This window comes from Nicotiana sylvestris, chromosome 10, assembly GCF_000393655.2.
Source record: "Nicotiana sylvestris chromosome 10, ASM39365v2, whole genome shotgun sequence".
Classification (NCBI taxonomy): Eukaryota; Viridiplantae; Streptophyta; class Magnoliopsida; order Solanales; family Solanaceae; genus Nicotiana; species Nicotiana sylvestris.
In genome coordinates this window covers 162589925-162611969 of record NC_091066.1, presented here as the reverse complement: position 1 = coordinate 162611969, position 22045 = coordinate 162589925, and the positions used below count along the sequence as shown (strand labels likewise).

The window sequence follows — 22045 nt, the reverse complement described above, 5'->3', positions numbered from 1 at the left end:
CGGTCGCTCAACTGTCATATTCGGCTTATTTATCTGATTTTTAATACATGTTGAATCTATGTGCAAATTTTAACTGTGTACCGCCTTTATTATTATTATTTTTACCGAGAATTCAACATCGTGAAAATACCTCTCGAACCACGTCACATCAATGCACCCGTGGTTATTGACACATTTCAACTCTGTTGAGATTTGAATTTGGGTCACATAAATGTGCACCCGAGTTTAAAAAGATAACATTATTAATTACGCGCCTAAAGCGACTAGCGTATCATTATTTTGGGTAGGGCCGTGAAATTTTGCTAAACGGTCCATCCCGAAGTCTAAGTAATTTTACCAACACGTATAGAGGGCCCCGCAGCTTGTGTATTTTTGTTTGTCGAGGCTCGTCTCATTCATTATTTTTAAAAGGAATTTGCAACGTCGTGGAAATGCATCTTGAACCACGTCACAATCAATGTACCCGTAATTAGCGACACATTTCGACTTCGTTGAGATTTGGATTTGGGTCACATAAATGTGCACTCGAGTTTAAGAGAGTAAATTATTTAAAGCGCGCCAGAAGTGATTTTCGCGTTGTTATCTTTTGGGGAAGGCCATGAAATTGGCTAAACGGACCGTCCCTAACTCTAAGTATTTAAAAACATATATTTATTGAGGGCCCCGCAATTTTGTATTTTTTATTCGGCGAGGCTCATCTCATTTTTTATTCAAGGATATCCTAAAGCGACTATGATTTCCTATTTATTGGTCTCTAAGAATAAAGAAAAATCCTAATCAATTAGTATTAATAGTTCGGGCTTCAAATTCAAATCCGGGTCCAAACAAAAAGGAAACACCTTCTAGTTTGAACCCACTACCTAACTTAAGATCCGTCGCCTGCAGTTGTAAATATTAACAAACCAGCTACCATTTCGATCCAGTTCAACTTTAGCTTTGTTATATGAACTGGATTATTGGAATTAATCTATGTGGAATACAAAGCCATTTTTTTTCTTTTACGGTTTTGTTGAAAAATGCATCAATGCTTAAAACTGATATCAAGCTAACATTAATCGCTAACATTCGAGAACTAATATTAGTTACTAACATTATTTACATTGCTATTTAAAATAATGTTATTTACTCAAGTGAACTCGCGATTTCAGAATTAGACCTATTTAACCAACATGCTGATTTCCATAAACTATTTGAACCTGTTTTGTGACATAAACTTTTTGAAACTGATTCACGACTACTGAACAAAAGAATTAAATACAGTATATTTCATAACTAGTAACCACCAACTAAGATTAATTACAATTGAAGTTCCATGTTTGTAGAAATAGATTCAATCAGTCCAGTTTATGCATTTCAAAATCATTCCAATACATACTATGAAATATCACGTGAACTACTGCTTATACATCAAATTAAACACAAAGAAATAGTTATTTTCAGAAATCCATTCCAACAACTCTTTACTTCCTTTCTTTTAAATTTGAGAGCTGTAGAACATGTACCTGGATAATGAAAATACAGGAAGATGAAGGAGCAGTCAGCAATAGTAGTAACACAGCAAAATACAGCAGCAGAAAGCCCAACACAGTAGCTTCAACACCTCAATCCAGAAATCCCGGCAACACAGAGAAAACTAGTAAAAATGGAGAAGAAAAATAGTTCGGAAATCTCTCTCTGTTTTCTCTTTCTAGCTTTGAACTCTCTCTGGTATTCTTCCGTTCTCAATATTTCAGAAAATTTGGTTCTATCTTTTTTACTCTCTCCAAAATGAATTCTGTCCATGTATATCTAGTGTATCCAGAGTGTATATCGAGTGTATACCGCTCTCTACGCCCCTCTTTTTTTCTTCTCTCTATCTATTTTTTCCTCTTTTTTGAACCCCCTTCTTCATAAATTTTCTATTCTATTTATAGCAAAATTTTTAAAATTTTCAGATTTATTTTTTATTATTTTTTATTTTTAATTAAAAGAAATCCCACTTACAAATTGCTTTTATTTTTTTAGAAAAACAAATCCCACATTTATTTACTTTTATTTTTAAAATTTCAACTTTAATTACTTTTATCTTATTTAAAATCCTACTTTTTATTTTTTTAAAAGAGAATCTCACTTTATTTAACTTTTCTTTTAAAAAAAACCACTTTCTTTCTTTTTTTCTTTTAAAAATGCTACTTTCAATTACTTTAAATTTTTTAAATTTTCAGATACCTTTATATTTATTTTTTAATTCCAACCTTCTTTTACTTTTTAATTTTTTAAAATTTCCACAAAACTTTTTATTTGTTTTAATTTTCTACATTCTTTTACTTTTTTTAAAAGAGAATTCCACCTATTTTTACTTTTATATTTTTTTATTCAATACTTCACTTTTTCTTATTTTTTAAATCATTCCCGAAATTATTTTTTTTTTAAAAAATAAATTTTTTCGTATTTCTTTTTATATAAAAAAACAAAAAATAAAAAAAATATTAATAGTGATAATTCACCTTTTAATTTTTTTTCTGGTATTTTTATCCTATAATAAAAAGTGTAATAAAGCTAAAATAATAGTAGGTTAAAACCCCCTAAAATATTTACATAAAAGAAGTGATAGAAAATTAAATGTTGTCAAAAATTAGGTGTTCACAGCTGCCCCTCTTTGCTCGAAACACGAAGAGCTTTCGGGCAAAGATAAAGTGAATAATGCGACTAATTTTTGATCATATCGTTATTCAAAAGAGGAAGAAAATAAAAAAGGAAAGGCGCAACCGAGTCCTGGTTTTGGACAGCCTACATATCCCTGGTTATAAGAGAATCAGGTCGCGTGTAGTTCAGAAAGTTTTGGTAGTTGGGACTACCATGGGACTGCGATGTTGCTATTACTGCTGTTGCATGCTGTTATCACTGCTTTTCGATCTCCTTATTGCACCATTGCTAGAAAGAAAACAAGAAGTTATAATAAGCTATGATCTATGAATTACAAAGATTTATTCTCGAGCTTGGTCATGTGACTGTTGCTGCCTTGTTGCTTTGTGTTTCCTCTGGTATTTCTTTACTTCTAGCTCGACTTGTGGTCTTCCTTCTTATTTCTGCTGGGGATTTTTGTTGTAACCCTCTGCTTTACTGACTTCAAACTTCAATGTATTCCTCTGTTATATGGGCGGGCTCCCAACTTCAAAACTTGAAATGTAAAGACTGAAATGTATTCCTCTGTTGTATGGGGGGGCTCCCAACTTCCGGACTTGAAATGTAAAGACTGAAATGTATTCCTCTATTATATGGGCGGGCTCCCAACTTCCAGACTTGAAATGTAAAGACTGAAATGTATTCCTCTGTTATATGGGAGGGCTCTCAACTTCAAAACTTGAAATGTAAAGACTGAAATGTATTCCTCTGTTGTATGGGGGGCTCCCAACTTCCGGACCTGAAATGTAAAGACTGAAATGTATTCCTCTGTTATATGGGCGGGCTCCCAACTTCCAGACTTGAAATGTAAAGACTGAAATGTATTCCTCTGTTATATGGGCGGGCTCCCAACTTTCGGACTTGAAATGTAAAGACTGAAACGTATTCCTCTGTTATATGGGCGGGCTCCCAACCTCCGGACTTGAAATGTATTCCTCTGTTATATGGGCGGGCTCCCAACTTCCAGACTTGAAATAAACAACTGAAATGTATTCTTTTGTTATATGGGCGGGCTCCCAACTTCAAAACTTGAAATGTAAAGACTGAAATGTATTCCTATGTTATATGGGCGGGCTCCCAACTTCAAAACTTGAAATGTAAAGATTGAAAGGTATTCCTTTGTTATATGGGCGGGCTCCCAACTTCAAAACTTGAAATATAAAGACTGAAATGTATTCCTCTATTATATGGGCGGTCTCCCAACTTCAAAACTTGAAATGTAAAGACTGAAATGTATTCCTCTGTTATATGGGCGGGCTCCCAACTTCAAAACTTGAAATGTAAAGACTGAAATGTATTTCTCTGTTATATGGGCGACTCCCAACTTTAAATGTAAAGACTGAAATGTATTCCTCTGTTATATGGGCGGGCTCCCAACTTCAAAACTTGAAATGTAAAGACTGAAATGTATTCCTCTGTTATATGGGCGGGCTCCCAACTTCAAAACTTGAAATATAACAACCTCTACTCTACAGGCGGGCTCCTGACTCCTTTAACTTGAATCATTTTTTTTTTCAACTACTTCCCTCAAAACTGGTGTCTTATTCCTCCGAAAACTGCTGGGGACAACTCCGATATTTTATTCACCACTATGTTATTTTCCTTCTTCAAAGACTACTTCCTTTAAAGCTGGTGCTTTCCTTCCACTAGAATTATTTCCCTCCGACTGGTGTTTTCACTTATCTGAAACCTACCGGGAATAACACTGCTAGGGAATTATCTTCCTTCTTTAAGACTAGTTACTCTCCTCCCTTTAACAATGGTGGGGATGATACTGACTCAAAGACCACTACCCTTAAAACTTGGGTTATCTTGCTTCTTTCAAGATTGCTTTCTTTAAAACTTGTACTCTTTCACCCATAAACTGCAGGGGATTCCACTTCCTTCAAAACTTGTGTTATCTTCCATCTTCCCCAAGTGGGTATCCGATTTCAAGAAAATTTTCGCAATGAGAGAAAATTTTCTGCCCCAGTTTGATAATCTTCTTTGTGGCCATGTCTTCCCGCTGTCAATAATATCTTTTTTCCCTGTTTCAAATCAAAGAGAAATTTGTTAGTTTAAAACGTGGTGAGTGGTCGTGCTACTTCTGCTGGGGATGGTTTTTCCCTTTTTCCTTTCCTTGCTTTGCTACAAAACTTGCTGGGGATGATATTATTTGCTGAGGATGATACTTCTGCTAGGGATGGTTTTTCTTTTCTCTTCCTTCCCCGCTCTGTGTTGTCCGACCATTGCGGAACTTGGTCGACAATCTATCGGAGTTGTTCCTGCATCTCGCAAATCTGCTGGGGATCCTCATAATCTTTTAACTGTTGCTTTTCCATTTTTCTCCAACTTCTTTTCGCTTTGTCGCCTTATCTTTGGCATGTCCTATTCGCATTTTTCTTTGCACCATTTTGGCAACTGGTAGTAAGCTCCGAAAATCCTTTTCAAAAACAAACTGTTGGGAAGGTAAAGTCTTTAAACCAAGAAATAAAAAAAATATAAAAAATGTTGATTTCAAAAAATAGAAAAAAAGAAGAAGTCTTTCTGAACAAATGCTGGGGAAAAAGGAAGAAAAGAACTTATCTGAATGATATAACCGATCCCAACGATCATGTCGTGCATTCTGGATTAATCAACCCAGTCTATTCGTATCAATCAATTTTTTGGACGGCCTCATCCTACTGGGGATAAACAGGCATTCAACTCTTTGCTAACTGCGGATCCTTCCCGCCAATCTTGTCTTGTCGCCTCATAGTGCCCTTCGAGGGATTTTCACTAATAAGACTCTCTCATTTCTCTCAACTCACATCGCCTTATGGTGCCTGTGAAGGTTTTCACCGATAAGACTCTCTCATTCTATTTTATTTTTCAATTGGGGATTGGAGTGCTGCCGATATGACTCTCTCTGCTGGGGATACTTTTTGGTTATCAATTCATTTCCAGTTTATGATCCTCTTCTCTGCTGGGGATCAGAGTGTTATGCATGACTTGACACTTCTCGGATACTGATCGAGAGGTCTTTTTTGGACATCAATAAGAGTTTTTGTGTATGGATAAAAGGAAAAGGGTATCAAAAGTTCAAAATAATTTTGATGGGTAAAACAGTACAACTCTTGGAATCAAACTTTCTTTCCAAAATTACAAACACAACTTGTGCCCCAGTTTTTCTTGCTTGGGGATTTTTATTTTTTGTTACACTATGACAGAGCCGTGAGGCGCCTACGTATCCTTCTTTGAGGAATCAGGTCAAACGTAGTTCCCAATTCCCTTATTTTTTCTTGTTACTTTTTTTTTGTCTTTATTATTATTATTTTTCTCTTCTCTTTTCTTTCATTTTCATTACTGATTCCAAAAGAGGGGTATGAAAGAATAAATAATGCTCAAAAGGGAAAGCAAAGGTTAAAGTGTTTGGATAGAAGAAAGAATTGCCTCCGTCATTTTATTCTCCGATAAATGCCAAGTACAAACAAACAACAATTACAATTACAAGAAATTATACATAATATCTCGTAACTGCGTCAGAATTGATAGCCATGTCGACGCATTTCCCTTCGATATCTATTAAACATAAAGCGCCATTGGGCTTGCTTTGTTCATATTGCGATAATCAACACACACCCTGATTTTTCCATCTTTTTGGCACTGGCACCACATTAGCCAACCAATCAGGATATGGAGCGACTCGAATAACCTTAATATTCAGCTGTTTGGTTACTTCTTCCTTAATCTTCACACTCATGTCGGTTTTGAACTTCCTCAATTTTGCTTGACGGGAGGAAATGCCGGGTCAATGGGCTATTTGTGAACCACTAGATTGGTGCTTAAATCTGGCATGTCGTCGTATGACCATGCAAAACGTCTTTGAATTCAATAAGTGCTTTGATTAGTTCTTCCCTAATGTTTGGTTCAATGTGGACGCTTATCTTAGCTTCCCTGATATCATCCGCATCCCCTAGATTAACGGCTTCCGTGTCATTTGAGTTGGGTTTGTTTTTTTTTCAAATTGGCTCAACTCTCTGTTAATTTCTTCGAAGGCTTCATCCTCATCGTATTCCGACTTATCATCACAATCTTGTACTATAAGTTCGAAATTAGATTGATTTTTTAGACTAGGTTGAAGATCCGTCGCGCATGCCATGTCATTAGAACCAGTATAAAGAGAACTGTTCAGAAGAGAAAAAGAAGAAGAAAAATTAAAACAAAATAAGGAATGAAGAAAAAAACTTTCACTTTATTAAAATACGGGATAGCAAGGTTTCACACTTTGGCGAGCACAAAAAGAAATCTGGATTACAACCCTGGAATAATCCAGACAACAAAAATCAGAGCCCACTACCAAGACTCCATTCGGATAGGAAGAGGAGTAGCCATTCAATTGTTGATTTTTGCTTTCAGCCCCACAAACTGTACATCCGCCTTGCTGGACCCTTCCCCCATCACCATAACTGGCTTGTCATCTACACACTGCACCATTGCTTTTCCACTGGTCGATTTTTCTTTCGAACTATTTTCACTGGCATGGATCGTCATTACCGTTTGTGAGGGCTTCTTAAGCTCCTCTCCCTTGTGTACTAGTTCGATCATGTGGGTCTCATGGTGCGCCGGTAGCGGATTCTGATTAATGTTTGGTGCTTCTGGAGCCTGAACCTCGATCCTATTTGTATCAATAAGCTCCTGCACAACATTCTTCAACTTCTAACATTTCTCAGTATCGTGTCCGGGAGCCCCCGAATAATATTCACAGCTCGCTGAAAGGTCAAGATTTTTGGGAAGGGGATTTGGCAATTTGGGCTCAATAGGATTCAACAGGCCTAATTGCCTCAATTTGTGGAACAGAGTAGTACAGGATTCTCCCAGCGGAGTATATTTCTGCTTCCTCTCATTCTTGAAAGCTTGATTCCCACGGAAACCTGACCCTGGAGGATTTCTATAGGCCCTCGGAGGTAGATATGTGTTTTGTGGAGGTGAGTATGTGTTTTGTGGAGATAGGTATGTATTTTGTGGAGAAGGTGCATGCCATTGAGGTTGAGCCGGAGGCTGGCTATATGCTTGGGCATGATGGGTGGAAAAGCGTGGCTCTGATGGTGGGTAGTAGGGTTATAGAAGTCCATATGGCATGTATGGGTAATTTGAGTGATAGGGTCTGGGCTGGTAGTGAGGGGGGAACCTCCGAATCTGGACCAAGTACCTGCCTCGACTGTTGCAACCTCCTCTCTCTTCTTTTTCCCGAGCGCACCTCCCGTGCCACTTCGGATAGCCTGAGTTGTGGCCTCGATTGCCGAATAGCTCATTATCTTGTTGGACCTGAGTCCCTCTTCAACCATACTGCCCTTTTTATTACTTCGTCGAAATATTTACCAACTGACATCACCAGGTGACCGAAGTAAGTTGGCTCCAAAGTTTGTAAGAAGTAGTCCACCATTTCACCTTCCCTCATTGGTGGATCGACTCTTGCTGCTTGTTCTCTCCAACGAAATCCGAATTCCCTGAAGCTCTCTCCAAGCTTTTTCTCAAGTTTCAATAGTGTGAGACGGTCAGGGACGACCTCAAGGTTATACTGGAAGTGACCTGCAAATGCTTGTGCTAGATCATCCCAGGTATACCACCTGCTAGGATTCTGTCTCGTGTACCATTCCAGTGCAGACCCACTAAAAGTTTGACCAAAATAAGCTATCAGCAGCTCATCCTTTCCACCTGCCCCTCTCATCTTACTACAGAAACCTCGTAGATGTGCCATGGGATCACCATGTCCCTCATATAGATCAAACTTTGGCATCTTAAAACCTGCCGGCAATTGAACATCGGGGAAGGGACACAGATCTTTATAGGCCACACTAACTTGGCTGCCCAATCCATGCATATTCCTGAAGGATTGCTCCAGGCTTTTCACTTTACGAAGCACTTCGTCCTGCTCCGGATTCTTAGCCAGCCTCTCAGTTTCTGCCGGGAGCTGAAGGTGAGGGGTGTAAGTGTATCGCTCGGGTGCTTTGAAGGTGAGTTCGGGAGGATAGTATTGGTTGTCGTGAACCTGAAACACTGGTTCATCGGCTGATTTTTGCAACGTGGCGGGTAGAGGTGCCACGAAAATAGGAACAACTGGTGGAGGAGGATTTTGTTTGGGTGGTGGAGCTTGGGGATTATAGGAAGTTTCCCCTTGATAGTATTGGGCAATGGGGAAACTCGTTGATGGACCAGTGGGAGGGTGTTTCGGAGTCCGAGCCGGTGAGAGGGTAGGAGTAGGGGGAAGGATTGATGATGTTTGTCCCCTAGCCCAGGCTAGGTGCATCCCAGCTATCTCTTGTCTCAACCTGTCTACTTCCTCCTTCATCATTTGCATCTCTGTCTTTTTCTCCTCAACACTTTTGTCCGAACCAGACATACTTTCCGGAATGGGCCCTTTAGATCTTGTGTGGTAATGGTAATCTGCCAGAACGTTCTAACGAGCTAACTGTTTTGAAATATCTGGATCAACAACAAACTTGTTAGCATTAGAGTTTAACACATATTGCAATTTCACGTTGGGGATGCAATGTTACTAGGCAGTTTAACCATTTTTAACATGTCTTTGCTTTGACTGCATGCGTCATTCCGGCTTACTTTCTTTATCTCTTTTTTTTATGTCCTTCTTTTCCTTTCTTTTATTCACTTTGACTTTTCTTTTTTCTTTTTAGTGGTGGTCGAATCTATGTGGATTGCCTATGTATCATGTCCTCGCATGAATCAGACCGGGCGTAGTTCTGCCACATAAATGCGAAAGCAAATTTTGGGAATTTTCTATTTTCTTTACTGAAACATTATAATACAAACTAGACATTTTTTTATAAGGGAGAACAAACCCGAAGTAAAACCAATTATGGACTAAAAAAATTACTGACACATTTTGATGCAAAAGAGAATATACAGACAGCCAACAGACTCTAAAAACAAAAACACTCACTTGAACTATGAATACATTAAAGCTCCAAAAGTTGGTGCCGCGAGGCATCGTTCGGCCTTGTCGCGGTCTTAGGTGCGAGATCCCTTTGCAGATCTTTTAAATCTTCCATAATCTGGTGGACATAAATCTTTATTGAAAACAAAAAGGTTCCTTTTGCATTGTGCTCATCCTGCACATTTATTAAGGTGACTAAGCAAAAATAAAATTTATTTGACTCAACCAATTGGCTATTTTTTTTATTTTTTTTAAATTTTTCACAGATTAAAAGAAAGACCCGGTTCCAAACACGGCCTTTTAGCACTTCGGGAATGAAGATTTTAAGGTTGTGAGGGTCAACCGACCAAAACTTTAAAGGATGATCAAAAGTGACCGCTTATGCGAAGTCAGCCTTCCGGCGTCCCTTTCGGGAACATTCGGCTATTCTTGCAAAAAAAATGGCATTACCCGACTTATTTATGTTGACAATTAAAATTTGACATTTTTTAGCTATTTTGCAAAAAGAGAGGTTGGACCCGATGAGGGTTGCCTACGTATCTCACATCCGGTGAGAATCAAACCGGCGTAGTTCGGGCAACGACAATAAACTAATTCTCACAACAAGACTTGTTTAAATAAATTACGCTAAAAAAAAACATTTTTTTCACGAAATTTTGGCAAAGTTCGCCGGTTACTCGGAATTATCTCTCTACACTGCTATTATTTTTTTCTTTTTTTTCAATATTCCAGTATTTTCAGAAGCCGATCAGCATGCAAGTCTGCAACAAATAAATGCGTAAAACAAACAGGATGCAGCAGGATGGTCTTTTTTCATTTCAGGTCGTTTGTCCTAGACGGACCCAACCCCTGTGTTGAGTCCCTTAAGTCAAGTGCACATGATGCAAATAAGCGTTCCTACTAGGGATCCGACATGAGGTTTTGTTATACTAGGTTTATCCTGGGTGTTTGTTCTAGACCTGGCTTACCCGAGCGGACAACTCGAGCCGAGTATGGGAACTGCGTACCTGTAACCAAAAGATCATCCGATTTTGCAATTCCTCCGAATCCTCGTTCTATTTTGGGATATGACATTAACAGAAAGAAGTCACGACCAGCGTGCACTCCTCAAGAGAGAGAAGAGAGGGATTTCGTAGCAGTTTATGTATACAGTTCAGATAATATCAAAGCGGTAAGAGCAACATTTTGCACATTTAGGCTAAAACACGTAATAAAATCAGATAATAAATAAAGCCAAATGATAACAATTCATCTAAGCTCGAATTCTGAACCCTGAACCAGAGATTCTGGGTTACCTCCTCAGTAGAGTCGCCAGAGCTGTCACACCTCCCTTTTCACCTACATCCCTGCTAAGGGACGTAAAGGGAGTTTTTCCAATTAAAGGACAATCGAAACGAGATTTTATTTAAAGGTTCAGAGTCGCCACTTAGGAGATATGTGTTGTTTCAAGTCACCGGTTGAATCCTGAATCGAGGAAAAGAATGACTCTGTTTAACAGTCTGCGCACCAGAAATCTGGATAAGGAATTTTGTTAACCCGGGAGAAGGTGTTAGGCATTCCCGAGTTCCATGGTTCTAACACGGTCGCTCAACTGTCATATTCGGCTTATTTATCTGATTTTTAATACATGTTGAATCTATGTGCAAATTTTAACTGTGTACCACTTTTATTATTATTTTTACCGAGAATTGCAACATCGTGAAAATACATCTCGAACCACATCACATCAATGCACCCATGGTTATTGACACATTTCAACTCTGTTGAGATTTAAATTTGGGTCACATAAATGTGCACCCGAGTTTAAGAAGATAACATTATTAAATACGTGCCTAAAGCGACTAGCGTATCATTATTTTGGGTAGGGCCGTGAAATTTTGCTAAACGGTCCATCCCGAAATCTAAGTAATTTTACCAACACGTATAGAGGGCCCCGCAACTTGTGTATTTTTGTTTGTCGAGGCTCGTCTCATTCATTATTTTTTAAAAGGAATTTGCAACGTCGTGGAAATGCATCTTGAACCACGTCATAATCAATGTACCCGTGATTAGCGACACATTTCGACTTCGCTGAGATTTGGATTTGGGTCACATAAATGTGCACCCGAGTTTAAGAGAGTAAATTATTTAAAGCACGCCAAAAGTGATTTGCGCGTTGTTATCTTTTGGGGAAGGCCGTGAAATTGGCTAAACGGTCCGTCCCTAAGTCTAAGTATTTAAAAACATATATTTATTGAGGGCCTTTGTATTTTTTATTCGGCGAGGCTCATCTCATTTTTTATTCAAGGATATCCTAAAGCGACTATGATTTCCTATTTATTGGTCTCTAAGAATAAAGAAAAATCCTAATCAATTAGCATTAATAGTTCGGGCTTCAAATTCAAATTCGGGTCCAAACAAAAAGGAAACACCTTCTAGTTTGAACCCACTACCTAAGTTAAGATCCGCCGCCTGCCGTTGTAAATATTAACAAACCATCTACCATTTCGATCCAGTTCAACTTTAGCTTTATTATATGAATTGGATTATTGGAGTTAATCTATGTGGAATACAAAACCATTTTTTTTCTTTTACGGTTTTGTTGAAAAATGCATCAATGCTTAAAGCTGACATCAAGCTAACATTAATCGCTAACATTCGAGAACTAACATTAGTTACTAACATTATTTACATTGCTATTTAAAATGATGTTATTTACTCAAGTGAACTCGCGATTTCAGAATTAGACCTATTTAACCAACATGCTGATTTCCATAAACTATTTGAACCTGTTTTGTGACATACACTTTTTGAAACTGATTCACGACTACTGAACAAAAGAATTAAATACAGTATATTTCATAACTAGTAATCACCAACTAAGATTAATTACAATTGATGTTCCATGTTTGTAGAAATAGATTCAATCAGTCCAGTTTATGCATTTCAAAATCATTCCAATACATACTATGAAATATCAAGTGAACTACTGCTTATACATCAAATTAAACACAAAGAAATAGTTATTTTCAGAAATCCATTCCAACAACTCTTTACTTCCTTTCCTTTAAATTTGAGAGCTGTAGAACATGTACCTGGATAATGGAAATACAAGAAGATGAAGGAGCAGTCAGCAACAGTAGTAACACAACAAAATACAGCAGCAGAAAGCCCAACACAGTAGCTTCAATACCTCAATCCAGAAATCCCAGCAACACGGAGAAAACTAGTAAAAATGGAGAAGAAAAATAGTCCGGAAATCTCTCTGTTTTCTCTTTCTAGCTTTGAACTCTCTCTGGTGTTCTTCCGTTCTCAATATTTCAGAAAATTTGGTTCTATCTTTTTTACTCTCTCCAAAATGAATTCTGTCCATGTATATCCAGTGTATCCAGAGTGTATATCGAGTGTATAACGCTCTCTACGCCCCCTCTTTTTTTCTTCTCTCTATCTATTTTTTCCTCTTTTTTGAACCCCCTTCTTCCTAAATTTTCTATTTTATTTATAGCAAAATTTTCGAAATTTTCAGATTTATTTTTTATTATTTTTTTATTTTTTAATTAAAAGTAATCCCACTTACAAATTGCTTTTATTTTTTTAGAAAAAGAAATCCCACCTTTAATTACTTTTATTTTTAAAATTCCAACTTTAATTACTTTTATCTTATTTAAAATCCTACTTTTTATTTTTTTAAAAGAGAATCTCACTTTATTTAACTTTTCTTTAAAAAAACAAACCTCTTTCTTTTTCTTTTTTCTTTTAAAAATGCTACTTTCAATTACTTTAAATTTTTTAAATTTTCAGATACCTTTATATTTATTTTTTAATTCCAACCTTCTTTTACTTTTTAATTTTTTAAAAATTTCCACAAAACTTTTTATTTTTTTAAATTTTCTACATTCTTTTACTTTTTTTAAAAGAGAATTCCACCTATTTTTACTTTTATATTTTTTTTATTCAATACTTCCCTTTTTCTTATTTTTTAAATCATTCCCGAAATTATTATTATTTTTTTAAAAAATAAATATTTTTGGATTTTCTTTATATAAAAAAAAACAAAAAATAAAAAAAATATTAATAGTGATAATTCACCTTTTAATTTTTTTTTTGATATTTTTATCCTATAATAAAAAGTGTAATAAAGCTAAAATAATAGTAGGTTAAAAACCCCTAAAATATTTACATAAAAGAAGTGATAAAAAATTAAATGTTGTCAAAAATTAGGTGTTCACAGTGACAAGTAAAAATAAAAATCTATTTTTAAAATAATGGACAAGTAAAAGTGAACGAAGAGGGTAAAACAGAGTTTAAGCATCCTATAACTTTCCCTCATTTAACTTTTTTTCTCTCCAACCGGAAGGAACAAATGGCAATTTTATATGCAACCATCAAGCCAAATAGAGGGGGGGGGGGGAGGGGGGGGAATGAAAATCCACTTTTTTCTCTCCAACCTAGTCTTTTTTTTTTGTTTGTTTGGAAAGTCTCCTGAAAATAGCCTCTCTAACCCTCCGGTAAGGTCCTGCATATACTCAACCCTCTACTGGGTTGTTGTTCTTGTTGTCTTTTTGGGGAATGTAGTAAATCCACATATTACTCTACATGGAACAGTATAATCGATCATAGCAAAAACTGCTGAATTTTTCGAAAGCAATGTGAAGATCTCAGCTTGTCAAGAGAAGCAAAATAGTTCGGGAAAAAGAACTTACACGTACGCAGTGCATGCAACAGGTAAGTATATCCCTATTACAGAATCTCCTACCTAAATTTTACTTCGACCGTTCAGCTTAATCTGAGCTTAGCTGAACAAGAAGCGAGTACATTTTTACTCTCCGATTATAGGAACACATTAGACTATCTCTCAGTTATTTGAAGAAAGAAGGCGCAAAGACTGTATAAATGCAAAATATAAATAAGGATCAGAGTCTATTTTCCAATCTGGAGTTTCTCCGGGAATGGATTTCAGCAGCCCAGCTTTTTCCTATTTCTGTTTGAAATTTTCCTGCATGTCAATATATATATACAATGTCAAGAAATAACTCAATGACGGGCAAGAAAAATAACTCATTTTTTTCCTAAGCTGAATTAAAGGATCACTTACCTGCAGTTGAAAGGAAAAACTCGTCCAGCACCTTTCCGTGTTCTGTCATAAGAAGGTCTATCAGTAAAACGAACAGAAAGGAAAACGTGTAGAAGATTGTAGAAAATCATGCTGCATCAAAAGTAATATGACAACCTGTTTTTAAAAGCTGTTATATAGGTAAAAAGCTGTTATAGCGGGTAAATATAACATGAAAAATCAGTTCCAAAAAAAATTTGGCTTTGATAGTAAAATGTTGTTATATAGAGTTACTGTTATGGAGAGGTTTGACTGTACTAATAGATGACTCATCCAGGAACCTTTAAAATTTCAATACACTTTACTGCAGAAAGAAATTAAATGTTTTTAGCTGCATTTCTGTTAGTACTTCAATGCTCAAGGGGTGACACAAATGGTGACAGTGAGACTGATCGGTAAGCTGCAAAAATATTTAAAACCAAATGATGACTATCTATGGTCCTGATAGACAACAAATTGGAGAAGGAACAACTTCGCAAAATTAGTTTGACAACAAATTGGAGAAGGAACAACTTCGCAAAATTAGTTTGACAACAAATTGGAGAAGAAACACTTAAATTAGTTTTATGGCCCCTTTTGTCATTTGATACTCGGATCAACTTTTCACTTCGACTTTCTATCGGCAGTCTTAAATGAATCAACAAGGAACTGCTTTAGTAAAGCGGATACTTAACTGCCTACTACATGCTGCTCAAACATCTTGAATGGTTATATTACTTTTGAGTGTCTTAGGCATCTAAATCTCAGGAGAGAAAAGGATGTATCAATGACATCTAAATACAGGAACAAAGCCTTAATTATACAAGGTATGCCAAAAGCATAAGACCATACGGAAATCCGTGAGAAGCACAAAGAAGAAAAAGAATTTCAGCAAAAATTATAGGTTCTTATACGTTAACTTAATTCATTGGAGATGAGTTATTTACCTGATTCATATTTCAATGCCTGCAGAATCATTTCAACCTGAAGATCGGGAAAATGGTGAAACAATCAGATGCTATAAGATTCAATGATCTACTAGAATGATAAGAACCAACTTGCCGAAGGATGAGATATGCAACATGAAAGAGGAAAACTTAGCATGCATATGTATATCCAGAATTTAAAAAAAAGGCATGAATATGTATTTTAAGTAAAGTTCTGCCAAGTGTCGCGTTAGTTCACTGCATCAGGTTAGTTCACTTCTCAGGAAGAGGACTACTCAAGCAGGCAGGCCTCCTATCTGATAAATACATTCTTATCCAGTTTCCAGTCAGCAAGACATATTAAGTTACATGAGCATATCACAATCGCTCCAACTGTTCCCATGGAGGATATACACTAACTTTAAAGGAGGCGTAGTTGAAAGAACCAGTAATTGATAAAGAGTACTAAATTTATATTTTAAAAATGAATTGCATACTACTGACTTTGGAAAGCCAAACTTTGAACAGAACTAAATTATTATATTCGAGATGTGAAACTTTTCCCTGTATGAAAATTTCACTTAGATAAAAGATGAAGCTAGTATTCATACCTTGTCAAAATCTTTTACAAGATTGGCCTCCAATGAAGCATTATTTTCATACTCTTGCCACAGTTCTTTAATCTCTTCAGCTGGAATATTATAAAGCATAACATTAGAAAATGCAATATAAAGTATGTTTTTTTTTATAATGAGTATGATATGAAATATAAATAAACCTTGTTGATATGTAAAAACCATAAGGGAATACCTCTCATCCCTCCGCCAAGAATTTTGCACATTTCATTCAAGGCAGCTCGCTCACGTCTGCTTTTCTCAGCCTTAGGCACACCATCGGATGGAGTTATATCTCCAACAATTGCTACAACATTTTAAAATTCTCATCAAATGCAAAGATAAAAATAAAAATAAAAAACATGGTGAAAATCCTCTTCCTCTGCCCCCATACAACCAAAAGAAAAAGAAGACAAAGCTAGCAATAGAAAACACCAGAGAAAAATTTAGAAGGTGGTAAACCTAATTCTTACAACAAAAAATACAATCCCTATTAAAAGTTTGCTAATACGTGTACATGGTCTACCGACTGCTATATAAGCTCAAAATCATTCGGAGCCTGATGCTTCTTAGATTAGCGGAATAATGAGGAGCACTGACTTTATTAGATGGGAGGTTCAAGATCAACTAATAAACACACTAAACACTAGCAGGTGCATACCCCCCCCCCTTTCCCCCCTTCCCAAAAAAAAAAAGAAAAAAAAACCTGCCCCTTTTTTCTTCTTTCTTTTGTTTATGGTTATTTATGGTGTCTTATCTATCTTTATCTTTTTGTATTCCTGGTGGGTATAGTTGCCTTTTTTTGCAGCAGCGACTGCTAAAAAGCACCATAATTTGCATGCTTGGATTTATCATTTCATTTTTTCTTTTTATTGCTTCTGAAATGAATACTATATTCATCATCTTGATACTGGATAAATCATATAAAAATGTAGTCGCTGCAAATAATTTAGCCTACAAGTCAAAAACAGAAAAGCTCTCTTAGAAAGATACTTTTGTGTTTTGAGGAAGTACCTTCAGCAATGTCATGAACAATGGCCATCTTAATGCACCTGTTACATAAATCAAGTAGCAATTACCTAGGATGAAGCAAAAAAGATGAACATAAGCATCAAGAAAGTAACACGCTAGAACGAGGATAGAGATCATGTTTGCATGGACAAACTTCAGGTTTCTCTGTAAGAACTACACACCACATTTGAGCAATCAACACGAACAGCAGCCTAGGTTCTACCAAGGCAATTCTATGTTGGTAGATACAGCAGATTACAATCATTCGGATCTCATATAACTTCACCATGATCCCTTAGTAAACAAAACTTCGAAAAATTTCGTTAGACCACTTAATGGTATTATCAGCCGAATTAGCAAACCAACAGGCTAAAAGACCCCTTTGGTTAGTGCAATATTCTCAACTTGTTCTAGTAACATGTAATTCAGTAACGCAAGAACAACATAGAAAATTCTCCACGAGGTCATCCGTATTTTAGCTTTTCTTAGCAGATGCATTAGAAGAGAAATCAGATATAAGTTCCATTAAGATTTCTCATTAATCTGCATGGACATGCTAATCACTGTAAATGCTTGGAAAAATGTTAGTTATATAAGTAACATTTCTTTTCCCTACGTTTCAAAAAGAAATTTAGGCATATGCGCACTTGGCTGCTTATCCTCTTCTTTTGCATCACAAGAAAACAGAGACAGTCACAACTGCTCCCATCTAAGAATGAATAAGTTTGGAAAACCACGGCGAGCAACCTTTAACCTCCACCCCCTCCCCCCTCCCCCTTATTCCCCCTACATTTTTGCTAGCTACATAGGAGAAGCATAAAAAAATATCAACAAATTTAAAATCAAAATGGCAAGTTCTATATCAGTTATATTAAATCCAACCTTTCCCTGTTAACGTCGGGAAGGTCAGTAGCGATCAAAGCCATCACAGACATGAGGTACATATGATCAGCAATAGATTCAGGACCTTTTATCCCATGATTTACCCATCCCTTCCGCTTTTGGGTCTACAAAACAAGCAGAGACACGTGTTATACTTCCCAACAAAAGATAGCAGCAAACTTGGGACACATCCTAGCCAAATTGAATGTAGAGCACAGACAAAATGCAATACAAAAAATTAAAAAATACAATCAATCATTAAGACAGCATTGCACAGCAAAAAGAGGTCAACTGAAAAAGACCTGCAGGAGAAAACGGATGACATTATTCTTATTTCTAACACAATTTATATAATGTACTACCAAAACTTTGTCCAAGACGACACACTCAATTTCCTACATGAGTTTGAAGAATCAGATAGCTTCAGGCAGAGAAAGCTGCTGAGAAGAAACATTTTTTCAGTTGGAACCAGAAAAATACCATCCCTCCCTTCGGCTTTTCCTATTAAAGATTAACTGCTCATTTAGCAAAGCTTAAGTTTGTGGTTCTGGTTCTGGTTTTGGCTGGTGACCACTTTACAAGATATATCAGTGTTTGCTACAATTTTCAAGTTGACTGTGTATAGAGAAGCCAAACTGCGCTCAGGTTACAAATGCTACAATCTACCGCATAGCGCAAGAAAGCTATTATGAACTGCACTAAACCAAACACAAAGCAACCCATAAAAGGGACTTCTTTTACATCTTAAGTGTATTGATACATATTTGACCAGGATAGCCTAACATCTAAACTCAATACCGTTTTATTATAACGGTAATGTCGCGGCCAACTTCTCACACCTCGAGTAATCCACTCGACAACTTGCTATGGCCCACAAGTAGAGATTCTACGGAAACCTTCCTGTCAAGATTGGCTCCTAAGTTCTCCAGGTTGCTACTCCTATGTCTTAACCACTCAGTCATCCCATTGAAGAACCTTTTATTAGATTTTGATTACTTAAAACTTTTTCTTTTATGATGGTGGTGTCCAAGCCAACTTGCACGCACCTCAACTATTCCACCCGATACTTGCTAATTTGTTACCTTCCACTAGCACAGTATACCGAGCAATTCTGCCTACCAACGCTTAGGCAGATGGGAAGAAATCAACCAAGTATATTTTTTTTTTTTGGATTCCTTATACTTAGAAGTTTTGAAAGCCTAGATACCACAAAAGTGCATTCCTTTACTTCATCAAACTATAGCCTTTCAAATAAATTCAACCCAAGTTGCCAAATTCCCAAGTTTTCCCCACTTTAACCCCTTAACAAGCATATCCAATTCTCCATTCTGCAGCTAAACTAATGAACTCAGTTACTCTTCCCAAATTGCTACGCGAATGCGCATTATATATAAAATTTGTAAAAGAACACAATTTTATCACATCAGTGTAATGTTATAACAGGATACTTACCATTTATCAGAAATTACCAATGCTATTAAATAGAGTAACCTGTGATCACCTAGTAAGTATCGGATTTCTTAAATAGTGCACAAAACTTAAACTCAAAAGAGATTAAAAAGTACATGAAAATCACAAAAATATTCACATGCAATGATACATTTACCTTAAGACTATGACACAAAGTGAGAAAATCAATGGCATTAGAAGGAGAAGACGAAACTTCAGCACTTTCATCCAAAGAATCAATCTTTGTTAACCCGGACCCGAAACTAGTGATACTCGGATCCAAATTAACAGAACCCGAAATGGGTTTTTTGGAACAAGCAGAAATAAGGTTTGAACATTGAGAACGGGGCAAAAAAGGAAGCTTATTTAAAGAAATTCGATGAAGTGGTGGGAAAGAAGAGTAATGGGTTGATGAAGATGAAAGGAAAAGGGAATTTGGGTTGGCTTTACCTGCTGCCATCATTGTAATAAGGTTGTCAGATTTGGGAAATTTTTTCGTTTGATTGGTTTTTGATCTTTTGATGGTTTTGTTTTTCTGGTTTGTTGTTTGGGCAAACGAAAGATAAGAAGGTTGGAAGGTCCGAAACAAAATTGGGACTTTGTTTTGGGGGGCATTTACAGCTTGTTTGGATGGTTGTTAACCTGGTATCATATTATAACGTTATTTCAAACAATGTTTGTTTTGATTGTTTTATTAAAATTAGTTATATTGTATTGTTAAATCTATTATTTCGGAACAATGAAAAGTCCCTTCTTTTAAATAACCGATTTAGTGTGGTGGGATTGTTTCATATTTTTCTTCTCAATTATGCCCTAACGTATTACCCCATAATTCTATTTTACCCTTTAGTTTTTTTTTTTTGTTGCTATTTTAACTCCAAATCTCCAATCTATAACATACTTTATTTTTTTCCAGAACTTCTACCACAAACGTTAAAGGTGTTTTGCCACCTTCTGTTTAATTTTTTCTACTCATTTACTTTTATCTCACTTCTAATTAGATGTGCTCCTTTGTTTTGCCTTCTTCTATCTCGCTCCTTTGTTTTCCTTTCTTAAGATGTTTTGCCTTCTTCTGTTTTGTTTTTTAAAATTATTTTTATGCATATTTATTAAATTTAATATTTAAATAATTGAGGGTATTTTAGTAAACTTATCAGTTACAGTACAGTACGATACAGTCAAACCAAACAGCAAAATATTACTTAACAATAACAAACAATATAATCTATCCAAACATTGTATTCATAAAACGACATGATACAATACAATACAATACAATTCAATACATTATAAAATGACGGGAAACAATGATCCAAACAGAGTGTTAAGGCCATCTCATCTTTCTCCGGAGAAAAGAAGAAAAAACAATAATAATACTAATAATAAATTTACAAATAAATTCTTTCCCACTTTAACACTCAACATTTGCTAAAGTTTAAGAATCTTATATTTAAAGTGATAATACATATTACTTATATAATGATTTTAGGCGGCCCGACGCATTAAACTCCCGTTATATACGGGGTTCGGAGAAGGGCCGAGCCACAAGAATCTATATAATATGATAAAAATTTATGTAAAACAAGTAGGACTTAAATTCATTATAAACATCAGAAAATGTAATACAAGGGCCAAACCAAGGGCTTGCACGAAGAAAGGAACTAATCAATTAGAACTGAGACAAGGAGAAGAGGCAAAAGAGATTTTTTTTCATGTGACGTTATATGAATACTAGTATCCGTATCCGTGTGTTGCACGAAAATAATAAATATAATTTTTATAAGAAAATATTATTTGGAAAATGCGGTAGACACAAAAGTTGCAAATGGTATTATTTTATGAATATATAAAGGCACTGGATATTTATACATTCAAGTCATAAAGGAATATCTTGTTGTAAGCAGCTAGTGAGAACAACGTTCCTAAGAAATGCAATCTTAGATGATTGGTCATTTTTTAATCTGATACCAATAACTCATTAATTAGTTAACTCCTTAAAACTTGCCCTTGATCTGGATGATAATCCTCATCAATAAATTTTTCCTTTCTATTGACTTTTATAGTTTTCATTGTAACTATACGAATGTTTGTATACATTGTAGTCCTTCTCAACCTATCACAGTTTATGCCAAATGTTGAGCGCCACATACAACAAAACAACAACAATTACCAAGTAAAATTTCACAAAGTGGGGTCTGGGGAAGGTAATATGTACACAGACTTTACCCCTATCCCCATAGGGCAGAGAGATTGTTTACGATAGACACTCGGCTCAGAAAGATGGAAATAAAAACAAGAAAAGACAATTCACTAGTAACTTCAGTAAAAACCGTAATAGTAACAGAAGCATAAAAACCAAATGATAAATGACATGCAATAACAGTAACCAGTATCCAAGGCCCGAGATTAAGATAAACAGCAAGGATAGTGTGGACTCAACATAAACCGCAAGCAATCTAAGATCAACCCTATCGAACACCACCTCACCCCGGGTATGAAGTAAGGAAAGCTCTAC

The 22045-nt window shown here is 36.1% G+C and overlaps 1 protein-coding gene across 1 annotated transcript; it reads right to left on the bottom strand.

Annotated features, from left to right (window-relative positions):
* Positions 1-14173: 14173 nt before the first annotated feature.
* Positions 14174-20152, bottom strand: LOC104232223 (uncharacterized). Its single transcript, XM_009785365.2, has 8 exons — positions 19688-20152; positions 18082-18206; positions 17203-17240; positions 16385-16495; positions 16186-16265; positions 15596-15632; positions 14652-14693; positions 14174-14552 (listed from the first exon to the last, which is right to left on the bottom strand). The coding sequence occupies exons 1-8, from the start codon at positions 19991-19993 to the stop codon at positions 14470-14472; spliced, it is 822 nt and encodes a 273-aa protein (XP_009783667.1). The 5' UTR covers positions 19994-20152; the 3' UTR covers positions 14174-14469.
* Positions 20153-22045: the final 1893 nt, after the last annotated feature.